This window comes from Nyctibius grandis, chromosome 3 (assembly GCF_013368605.1).
Source record: "Nyctibius grandis isolate bNycGra1 chromosome 3, bNycGra1.pri, whole genome shotgun sequence".
Taxonomy (NCBI): Eukaryota; Metazoa; Chordata; class Aves; order Nyctibiiformes; family Nyctibiidae; genus Nyctibius; species Nyctibius grandis.
The window spans coordinates 48,951,748-48,963,976 of NC_090660.1; the positions used below are offsets into that span (position 1 = coordinate 48,951,748).

Sequence of the window (12,229 nt, forward strand, 5' to 3'; positions counted from 1 at the left end):
CTCAACATTAGACTACAGTTAGTGGGGATACATGCTATTCTTGAGGCTATCACTTTTTTTTTTTTTTTTTGGTAATTCCAGGACTGCCAATCCAACCAGATTTCTAAATGTTGCGTTTATAAACAAAGCGGGGGAGGGGAGTGGGCGTGGGTATGTGTGTGCAAGGGAACAGTTATGTAAGAATGCAGACTATACAGATGATAAAATCAGAGTTGATGACACTCCCATATAGATAATACAACAGCACTAAATAAGATCTTGTAAATACAAAGCCAGTCATTGTTCATTTTAATTAATTTGTTGTGTTGATAGTGTAAAACCACTAACAAAACACTCCCATATCACCCCTCCCCTCAAAAAACCACCCACAAACAAAAATTATAATTTGTATTACACTGATCCATTAAAAAAGTGAGGACTGAAAAAAGTGAATATACAGATAACAATTTCCCTGAAAAGAATTTCAATTTAATTACTTGCATTGGTCGAAATTTGCGATTGTCCCAAGCAAAGTGAGCATAAAACACCATCACTTTGACAATTTAACATTTCAAAGTCAATGAAGAAGACCACCTGAACTAAATTAGATCATTTCCCACTTTGCCATAGTATTTGAATAAAATCCAGTCTGCTTTGATCACAGTAAAACCAATAGCCAACTTGAAACCACACCTATGCCAGGGACTATTGATACTGTATTTCAGGTCCTTCTTCCAGTGTTATAATTTGAAAGTGAAATGGGCAGAAGACAGAACTGGCTACTTAAACAGACTGGGCTTCTCCTGCTCGTGATGACAGTGAGGCAGACTTGGTACTGTAGTAGCTGCCACAGAACAATTTTGCTTCCAGTCCATGCCCTTTTGAAGGTAATGGGAAGAATTAGTTTCCTTCTCATGTCTCTCTCTTATTATCATAGTTATCCAGCATGTTGCTTGGCTTGAGCAATGGATTTCTTAGCCAAAAAATGAATTTATTGCTTAGTATTCTGCAGCAGCATTTTTGTGTGCAGATACCTCCATAAATGGAGTAAATGTGGCCTGTGGCTGCCTGCAACACCTTTATCTGACAAATCTCTGGCAGCAGTAACTAATTTTACCTTTTTTCTTCTGCCAGAATTTGTTCCTGGTTTTTTTGTGTGTTTTGTGTCTTTTTGCTTTTTTTATCACTAAGATGATGAACTTTGGATATTCATTACGAGAACTAAACATAATAGATATATATTTCATCAAGGTTGCTTTGGTAAAAAATGCACTTTGATTTCCTTTATAAACTGTATTCACTTTTTATAATATTGGATTACAATTTATCATAATCTGGAAAAGTTTAAATGAAACTTCAGTGTATTAATTACTTAAAACATGTTAAAATTTAGGACAGAACACACAAATATTCAAGAGTCATTCCTAATATATAACTTCTAATGATTGGAAGGAAAAGTGAAGATGGAATTATCATTATCCATTTTTTGATTTATATAATAATAGATATACCATTAAGTTTCCCTTACTTTTAAAAATTTCTTTCATTTTCATTTTTACTAAAAAAAGAAGATGCAATTCTATAGTATTAAACTTGAGCAGTTCATTACAGAAAGGGTCAGGAAAGAGAAAAAAATCCCAAGTACAGAGCTATAGATGCAAAGGATCAAAGGTCAAGCTTTAGGAAGACCTAAAAGACATTTATGGCCTCTAGATCTCTGTTTTAAAAATATAGTCTTGCTTGTATTTTAATTTCAGGTCTTAAGGAAAAAAGATACATATGCATTTGGTGAAACTGTTGGATTTAGATATTGGAGAAGCAATTATACTTGATAAAAGTAAAATAACACACACAGTCTATTTAATATCTTCAGATTTTGTTTCTAATATGAATACAACTCAAATGCTGCAGATGACACAGATGACCCCTTAAAAGTTCAGCACCCCATCAGTCAGGAGCAGCTGAGCTTACAAAACCAAAACTATATTAGCTTACTAGTTGAAGTATAAAATCAACAGATTTTTTCAGCCTCTTTTACACAGCCCACAGCTTTCACGCAGCCTACAGCAGCCTATAGCAGGCCTCTACCAATCTCCCTCTGCAGATCACAGTGCAGCCTCAGCCAGGAGACAAGTACATTATACACTGTGCGACTAATGAGTCATTTCTATTTCTCAGCCTGCTCTCAGAGTTTGATATTACATAGCATATGGCCACAGCCTTCATAAACGAGGTTTCAAGGAAGTCACCTGATGGGAGAACGGAAACAGCTTTGCTAAGCAGCAAAGCTGCTAATAGATGGGTAGAAGACTTGAAAGTGGTGGTTCCATGAAGTAAAATTCTCTGTGATCCTAGTCTAAGCACTTAGTACAGCAGCATGAAAATGCTCTCATTTCTCTTAATGGTGTAGACACTTTAAAAGCAAATATATTTATAATGATGCTTTTTCCTAGTTTTGGACTATTATTCAACCACTTTCTGCCCAGCAGAATGCAGTTGTTTTTTTGCCAGCACTTCTACTACTTCAGATGCTTTTCCATTTACTTTATCATTTATCTTGTCTTGGATGAGAGAGGGAATGAAGAGAGAGTCATTGGAAATGGTGCAGTTGCCCTGAAATCTCTTTCTAGGGACAATTATACGTGGAGAATTGTGGTCATCTGATCAGGTTCCCTGGCCTCCCCATATCCTTCCTCTCTGGTGGATATAAAGGTAGCTTCAAACCACAGTTGAAAGCTTTCCAGAATGAACATTTAAGACCATCTTTACTTCTAGGCATATAAGAAACATGTCTTTCTGTCCTTAAAAAACTCCAAACTTTTCATCAGTTGCTTAAAGATAGCTTGTGCAAACTGGGAATTCTTAACATAAAATTAAAAAATAGCTCTTTTTGGAATCACATTGCATTGCTACTTATTATAGTGTAGGGAAAGTAATTTCTTTTTGGGGGTTAAGAAAAACAGAATATGCCTGCTGTCACCTAGGAGTGTTTATACTTGACTTTTTTTCCACCTGTGAGGCCATGAGGAGCAACTAACACTTATTCATTGACAGTCAACTCACAGCTGGCTTCAGCTAAAGGCTTAATCTTTGAGTAACAGACCCACAATTTTCAAGAAGGTAATCATGTATCTAGCATTTAATGGTATCCACTATTCCAAGAAGACACCAACAATAGATCATTGTATAGCACACGCTGAAAATCCCTGACCATGAAAATATGTAAATCCAAAAGTCTGTTTTGTCTTAGTCATACAGCTAATTCTATCATTACAGCTGAATCCATGGGCTGCCATTACTCCCATACTTCTTTTGTCATTACCGGTTTTTAGAAGTTTAAAGATTTTGGTGAAAGGACCTTACCCGTGCCTTCTGCTCCATCTCCATCATTAATCTTTCATGTTGCTCTGCTATTGCCAGTGTTGCAGAATGGACTTTCTGATATATCATTTCCCCTTCTCGTGTCTGAAAGGTGAACAGCCCTTCTCCTGTGTCACACATCCTGCAGTGAGATTTAAGCAGAATGGAAGGAAAAAAAAAATGAGTACCATGTAATTTTTATCTAACTATTATAAAAAGTGCACACCTTGCAGTAGAAAATGCCAACTTCTGTAGTTCAACTCTGGGATTCTGAACACCTGCAGTTATTTTTATCATTGAAGAGAGACATATTCCAAGACATGTGCAGAACTTCATGAACGTAACCTTTAAATTCAGTTTTAATCATCCTCTCAATAGTGAAATAGAAGTCTTACCTTAGGATAAAAACTTGAGGTAATACAGTCAGCTATTTATGGCATTGTTTCAAATGTCTGCACTAGTGAGTGGGAGCTAAATTTAATTCTCTTAATCAATTGATGCCAGAAGTACATAGCACATCATGACTTTGAAAAGTTGACATTTTAAGAGAACACTGACCAATTAAAAATCCTATTATGGCTGATCACTACAAAGAAGCTGTATTGAAAGACAGTATTAAGAGGGTTAAATTATAACTGTCTCTGTTAGTACATTTATGTGAGGCAGCATCTCGTGCTATCTTGATAATTACAAAAACCATTCAGTCTATTTGACAATAGGAACAGTATTTCTGTAGTATAAGAAGATTAAACAGTGAAAAAAAACCCCAGAAATAAAATTTATTTTCTTCTTTTGAGAGAGCCACTGCTATTATCCTTATTTGTGATATTGCTGTGACATTATTTTGAGGAAGAAGAGTGGTATATGGTAAATACAGCGGCAAAGAGGGCTGGGAAATATAGAAAATGTGAGCAGACAACAATGTTAGATTATTGAGTGACTGTTACTTCAAGGATATATACTGTGTTAAACAGCAGTGCAATTCGATTTTATATTAGTAGTTCCATTACATTATCAGTGTCTGATTTCTGTATATTTATAGAATTCTTCTTGCAATTTTATAAATTAATTTAGAATTTAAAAATCCTTTTTATTTGGTCTAGATACTTCCTGTAAAGATTTTCAGTTATCTGTGACAGAAAATTGCTGACTTGAGTCACTGATGCCTAACATTCTTCAACAGTAGAAAGATTTTGATTTGCCTTAAAATACCAGATTCCTTTAATGTTTTGGTTGTTTACATTATTTTTAAGGACATTTATTTTTTTTAATATTCCAACACCTTCAATATGGCCCCAGAAAGCCCAAGAACTGAAAAGCATTTTAGAAAAATGTGTCCTAAGTAGTCTAACATTCTAACAGAAAGTGTGGGAGGCAGAAACAGACAAAACAGAGGTGCTTCTGGAAAGTACCCAGTGAAAATACTTAGTAATGATCAATTGAGGTGTTGAAAAGAAAGTAAGAGTTGTAAGAATAGATGATTCATGATATTATCCATACGGATATTATCCATAATTCTGGAATAAAAATAGTCTTCCCCATTCTAAGATGAAAAGAAAATACAATCCACCTTGTAGACAGGCATTATTTGATCAGTATTAATGTGGTGTGCCAACTAATAGATTAAAAAAGAGAAGCTTTTGTATTAAATTCCATTGGAGATCAAGATCCCTGCTGTAAACATTTAAGATATATTATATCCTCAGCCACAATTCTCCAAAGACCTTCTGGTAGAAATAAAACGTCTCCAGAGTTTTCTGACATTATGGCAACAGCCTTTCAGATCCCTCAGGGCATCATATAGCTGGTACTCTGCTTTTGTGTAAAGAGATCTTAATAAAATTCAAACAGCGTGAAATGGAAAGTCTGGAAAAAATGACGAGGTTTCAGAAACTGAAGCAAATATGATCTTTTTGTTGGTTTCAGAGGATGAAAAATCCTGCAGGGATAAAAACAAATAGCAGGCAACAGGGCATGATTAAGATTCAAGAGTTAAGCTGCTTGTTTTGACCGAGCAAAACCTAGCCACTATCACTGCCAATCAGATCAGAGTCTGTACTGTCTGTATGAGCCCGGGTGCAGGCAGCGGTGTGGGCTGTGGCACCACCCTGGCACCTCGACCACCACACAGGACAGTGCCACAGGGCCCTACTTCCCAACCACATCGGGTGATCGTGGCGGATGTGTCAAGCCAATGTTGGAAAGCCATTGATGGCAGCCTCCCCATGTCTGGATTGTGGGCTTCCCTGGCTGACGATGGATGATATGCACAGCCACTCAAAACTGGAGGTGGAGAATTATGGGCATCATTTTTTAAAGTGCTGAATTCCCCTAACTCACTTTGAAGTTTACAAGCCTTAAAGGCCCCAAGAATGAAGCAATCAGCACCTGCCACATCTGAGCTCTGTAAAAGCAAAAATTGTTGGAATAAAACTTTCTTTCTTCCATGTAAACTTATTAGTAATCTGTCTCACAAGGAGATGAATCCCTTTGCTATAGTGAAGCTTTCCTGTTCAGCTCCTCAGGATGTTATTGCTTTACTCAGATGAAAATCTGAGTTTAGACCTTCTATGCTCGTCTAGTCTAGTCTAGTCTAGTCTTTTCTATTTTCTGTTCTGTTCTATTCTAGTTACAGCACCAAGAGCAGTGGCATGTTTTAGGATTAGTTTCAGTCTTTCTAGAAGAAGGAAACACAAACTAAAATAGAAGCACTCCAAAGCGTGTTGGAGATGGGGACAGAAAAGGGTAGGAGTGCTCTCTTAAGCTTAAGAGTTTTGCCGAAAAAACAGAGGACTGTTACTTACCTGGCCAATGGGAATGGACAAGCCCATGAGCTGAAACACGCTTCTTGTTCTATTTACAGTCAAAACATAGTCAACAGAACACATAAACTGTTTTCTCTACAGCCTCTACTAGATGTCACATAACTGTCTATTTAAAGGTACAGTTTCAGGTTTAGCCTTGCTAATGTGTTGCTTTATTACAACTGAAAGTGAAATAACTGTGGGTAAATTCAAATTTCTCTATGTTCAAAGCACACATGGTTGTTTAGTTGCATCCTTTTTTGGTCACTATGAATTATATTTTAAAATCAATCAAACGATTGCTGCTTGCAACTTTTCTCAAAACCTTTAAAAAACTCTATGTTTTCTATGAACCTCTTAAAATGAAAAATGACCTTTTCCGAAGTGTAGATCAAAACTTGTCATAATTATTGCTTTTTGCTTTTCTGCAAAATAGTTTTCTGCATTTTTGATACTTAATAAACAAAAACTTAATAAATTTTACATTTCCTAGAATCACTTTAGAGAAAAAAACAAGGTGTGGGCCTCTTCTTTTCCTGATACTCTCATAGTTATGCACTGCAGCCAAACCAACTCAGTATGACCTTCACTATAAAAAAATTTCACTGATTTTGTGTATTTTAATTTTTGACAAGAGACTTAACTGTCTGTGGATGCTTGAAAAATGCTGATGTTAGCTTCTATATTTCTGTGTTTTCCAGCTTTAAAACAGGAATGTCATTAACCTATGCTTGAGGATATTTAAGGATTTGATGCATTAAAATGTATGAAGTGCTTTGACTGAAATAGGAAAGTGCATTTTTTTCTGTATTATTACAGAATGATACAACGGGCAGATAACGAAACTAGCAGATAAACAATCACAGAATCACAGAATCACAGAATGTTAGGGATTGGAAGGGACCTTGAAAGATCATCTAGTCCAATCCCCCTGCCGGAGCAGGATTACCTAGATCATGTCACACAGGAACGCGTCCAGGCGGGTTTTGAATGTCTCCAGAGAAGGAGACTCCACAACCTCTCTGGGCAGCCTGTTCCAGTGTTCGGTCGCCCTCACCGTAAAGAAGTTTTTCCTCATATTTATGTGGAACCTCGTGTGTTCCAGCTTGCACCCATTGCCCCTTGTCCTGTCAAGGGATGTCACTGAGAAGAGCCTGGCTCCAGCCTCATGACACCTGCCCTTTACATATTTATAAACATTAATGAGGTCACCCCTCAGTCTCCTCTTCTCTAAGCTAGAGAGATCCAGCTCCCTCAGCCTCTCCTCATAAGGGAGATGTTCCACTCCCTTAATCATCTTCGTGGCTCTGCGCTGGACTCTCTCTAGCAGTTCCCTGTCCCTCTTGAACTGAGGGGCCCAGAACTGGACACAATATTCCAGATGCGGCCTCACCAGGGCAGAGTAGAGGGGGAGGAGAACCTCTCTCGACCTACTAACCACACCTCTTCTAATACACCCCAGGATGCCATTGGCCTTCTTGGCCACAAGGGCACACTGCTGCCTCATGGTCATCCTGCTGTCCACTAGGACCCCCAGGTCCCTTTCCCCTACGCTGCTCTCCAACAGGTCTGTCCCCAGCTTATACTGGTACATGGGGTTGTTCTTGCCCAGATGCAGGACTCTACACTTGCCCTTGTTATATTTCATTAAATTTCTCCCTGCCCAACTCTCCAGCCTGTCTAGGTCTCTCTGAATGGCTGCGCAGCCTTCCGGCGCATCAGCCACTCCTCCCAGTTTTGTGTCATCAGCGAACTTGCTGACAGTGCACTCTATTCCCTCATCCAAGTCATTAATGAATATATTGAATAGAACTGGTGCCAGTACCGACCCTTGCGGAACTCCGCTAGACACAGGCCTCCAACTGGACTCTGTCCCATTGACCACCACTCTCTGGCTTCTTTCCTTCAGCCAGTTCACAATCCACCTCACTACCCGATCATCCAGACCACACTTCCTCAGTTTAGCTGCGAGGATGCTGTGGGAGACCGTGTCAAACGCTTTACTGAAATCGAGATAGACCACATCCACAGCTTTACCATCATCTATCCACCGGGTTATGTCCTCATAAAAGGCTATCAATGTTGCAAATCATTGTAAATTTTTTACTTAAAATACTGCCACAGCATTTCACAACCGTCATTGTTAGCTGGGAGAAGGTGAGAGCTAAGTTTGTGGCCCAGGACAAACTGGATTCAGAGATCAACAGTGAAAGTTCTTGCTTTTGCTCAAAGGCAGGGCTTCTGTTCAAGCCAAAGAGATTTTCCTACCAGTGTTGTAAGATTTTTTTCAACAGTTCCCAAATTCACACAATGGTTTCCCACTGCCTCTGCTCGCTACAGTAACGTCAGTCTTTTAGAACAGAATCAATACCATATTTTAACCTTGTAGAATTCACAGAATCACAGAATCACAGAATGTTAGGGATTGGAAGGGACCTCGAAAGATCATCTAGTCCAATCCCCCTGCCGGAGCAGGATTGCCTAGACCATATCACACAGGAACGCGTCCAGGCGGGTTTTGAATGTCTCCAGAGAAGGAGACTCCACAACCTCTCTGGGCAGCCTGTTCCAGTGTTCAGTCACCCTCACCGTAAAGAAGTTTTTCCTCAAATTTAAGTGGAACCTCCTGTGCTCCAGCTTGCACCCATTGCCCCTTGTCCTGTCAAGGGATGTCACTGAGAAGAGCCTGGCTCCATCCTCTTGACACTTGCCCTTTACATATTTATAAACATTAATGAGGTCACCCCTCAGTCTCCTCTTCTCTAAGCTAAAGAGACCCAGCTCCCTCAGCCTCTCCTCATAAGGGAGATGTTCCACTCCCTTAATCATCTTCGTGGCTCTGCGCTGGACTCTCTCTAGCAGTTCCCTGTCCTTCTTGAACTGAGGGGCCCAGAACTGGACACAATACTCCAGATGCGGCCTCACCAGGGCAGAGTAGAGGGGGAGGAGAACCTCTCTCGACCTGCTGACCACACCCCTTCTAATACACCCCAGGATGCCATTGGCCTTCTTGGCCACAAGGGCACACTGCTGCCTCATGGTCATCCTGTTGTCCACTAGGACCCCCAGGTCCCTTTCCCCTATGCTGCTCTCCAACAGCTCTGCCCCCAACTTGTACTGGTACATGGGGTTGTTCTAGCCCAGATGCAGGACTCTACACTTGCCCTTGTTATATTTCATTAAATTTCTCCCCGCCCAACTCTCCAGCCTGTCCAGGTCTCTCTGAATGGCTGCGCAGCCTTCCGGCACATCAGCCACTCCTCCCAGTTTTGTGTCATCAGCGAACTTGCTGACAGCGCACTCTAATCCCTCATCCAAGTCATTAATGAATATATTGAATAGAACTGGTCCCAGAACCGACCTTTGCGGAACTCCGCTAGACACAGACCTCCAACTGGACTCTGTCCCGCTGACCACTACTCTCTGGCTTCTTTCCTTCAGCCAGTTCACAATCCACCTCACTACCCGATCATCCAGACCACACTTCCCCAGTTTAGCTGCGAGGATGCTGTGGGAGACCGTGTCAAACGCTTTACTGAAATCGAGATAGACCACATCCACAGCTTTACCATCATCTATCCACCGGGTAACATCCTCATAAAAGGCTATCAAGTTGGTTGAGCAAGACTTCCCGTTGGTGAAGCCATGCTGAGTGCCCCTAATGATCCCTCTATCCTTGATGTGCCTAGAGACAGCACCAAGAACAAGTTGCTCCATCACCTTTCCGGGGATGGAGGTGAGGCTGACCGGTCTATAGTTACCCGGGTCCTCCTTCTTGCCCTTTTTGAAGACTGGAGTGACATTCGCTTTCCTCCAGTCCTCAGGCACCTCTCCCGTTGCCCACGACTTAGCAAAGATGATGGAGAGTGGCCTAGTAATGACTTCCGCCAGCTCGCTCAGCTCCCGCGGGTGCATCCCATCAGGGCCCATGGATTTATGGACGTCCAGGTTGCTTAATTGGTCCCTGACCCAGCCCTCATCAACCAAGACAGATTCCTCCTCTATCCTGACTTCTTCTGAGGCCTCAGGGGTCCGGGGCTCCTCAGGACAGCCTCCAACAGTATAGACAGAGGCAAAGAAGGCATTCAGTAACTCCGCCTTCTTTTTATCCTCTGTCTCCAGGACCCCCACCTCATTCATCAGTGGGCCTACATTGCCTCTAGTGTTGGCTTTACCTGCAATGTATTTGAAGAAGCCCTTTCTGTTGTCCTTGACCTCTCTTGCAAGGTTTAATTCCATGGAGGCCTTAGCTTTCCTAGTTGCCTCCCTACATCCTCTGACAACAGACTTATATTCCTCCCAAGTGGCCAGCCCCTCCTTCCACGATCTGTACACCCTCTTCTTCCACTTGAGTTTGCCCAGCAGTTCCCTGTTCAACCATGCAGGTCTCCTGCTACCCTTCCTTGACTTCCTACCTGTTGGGATGCTCTGATCTTGAGCTCGGAAGAAGCAGTCCTTGAACGCTAACCAACTATCTTGGGCCCCCCTTACCTTCTAGTACCCTGTCCCATGGGATTTCCCCTAGCAATTGCTTGAAAAGGCCAAAGTTGGCCCTCCTGAAGTTCAGGGTTGTGATTCTGCTAGCTATTCTGTTCCTGCCACATGAGATCCTGAACTCTACCATCTCATGGTCACTACAACCAAGGCTGCCCTCAACCTTCACCTCTTCAACCAGACCCTCCTTGTTAGTGAGGATCAGATCCAGCAGCGCTCCTCTCCTAGTTGGCTCATCCACCATTTGCATCAGAAAGTTATCATCAACGCACTGGAGGAACCTCCTGGACTGGGGATGGCTGGCTGAGTAGGCCTCCCAGCAAATATCAGGGTAGTTGAAATCCCCCACAACAACCAGGCCCTGTAATTGAGAGACTGCTCTCAGCTGCCTGTAGAAGGCCTCATCACCATCCTCATCCTGATCCGGTGGCCTGTAATAGACACCCACAACAGTATCACCCCTGCCAGCCTGCCCCTTAATTCGCACCCACAAACTCTCAACTCGCTCCTGATCCGCCTCTGGACAGAACTCAATACATTCTAGCTGCTCACTCACATAAAGAGCAACTCCACCACCTCTCCTTAGCGGCCTGTCTTTCCTGAACAGGACATAGCCATCCATGACCACATTCCAGTCATGCGAGGCGTCCCACCAAGTCTCTGTAATTGCCACTAGATCATAGCCCCCCGACCGAACACGGATTTCTAACTCCTCCTGCTTATTCCCTATGCTGCGTGCATTGGTGTACAGGCATTTCAGGGAGCGAGCTGGGCACACCGATTTCATCCCAGATTCACCCCCTGATTTCACCCTAGGGGGATGGGAGGCCTCCTGGTCTACCTCAACACTAGAGCGTTGCCCCAGTGGTGCAAGCCCAGCTACCACCCCATCCCCCTTCGAATCTAGTTTAAAGCTCTCCGAATGAGCCCTGCTAATTCCTGTCCCAGAACCCTTTTGCCCCTACGACATAAACCTTTCCCATGTATCACTGTCACACCTGTTGTCTTATAAAACCAGCCATTATCAAAGAACCCAAAGCCCTGCCTGTAGCACCAGTCTCATAGCCAGGCGTTAATAGAGAGAATCCTACTATTGCATCCCATGTCATCACCTGAAAATGGAAATAGGGAGGAGAAAACAACTTGTGCCCCAGACTCTTTCACCAACCGTCCTAGGGCCTTGTAGTCTTTCTTCATCCCCCGCAGACTACGGGATGCAGCTTCTTCCCCACCTGTCTGGAAGATCAGCAGGGGGTAGTAGTCTGTGGCCTTCACCAGGTTGGGGAGTTTCCTGGTGATATCCCTGATTCGGGCTCCAGGCAGGCTGCAGACCTCCCTGTGATGGGGGTCAGCTCTGCATATTGGGCCCTCAGTTCCCTTTAGGAAGGAGTCTCCAACCACTAAAACTCTCCTCTTCTTCCTTGTGGAGGAGGCAGCTATACGCCTGTCAGGTTTTTCTGACTGTGGTGGGACCTCTGATATAGGTTGCCTCTCCACCACATCCCCATTGGACTGGCTGTATTCCACTAGGGCTTCATATCTATTGCTCAGAGGCACCTGTGGAGGCAAGGTAGGCAAGGAGGGCACTTGCC

General features: G+C 42.5%; 1 protein-coding gene across 1 annotated transcript in view; it reads right to left on the reverse strand.

Annotated features, from left to right (window-relative positions):
- Positions 1-12,229, reverse strand: part of DOK6 (docking protein 6) — a 283,675-nt gene that overhangs the window by 62,008 nt on the left and 209,438 nt on the right. The window contains exon 6 of the mRNA XM_068396927.1: positions 3,343-3,481. Within this exon, the coding sequence (XP_068253028.1) occupies positions 3,343-3,481 (139 nt within the window). The remainder of the gene's footprint in view (positions 1-3,342; positions 3,482-12,229) is intronic.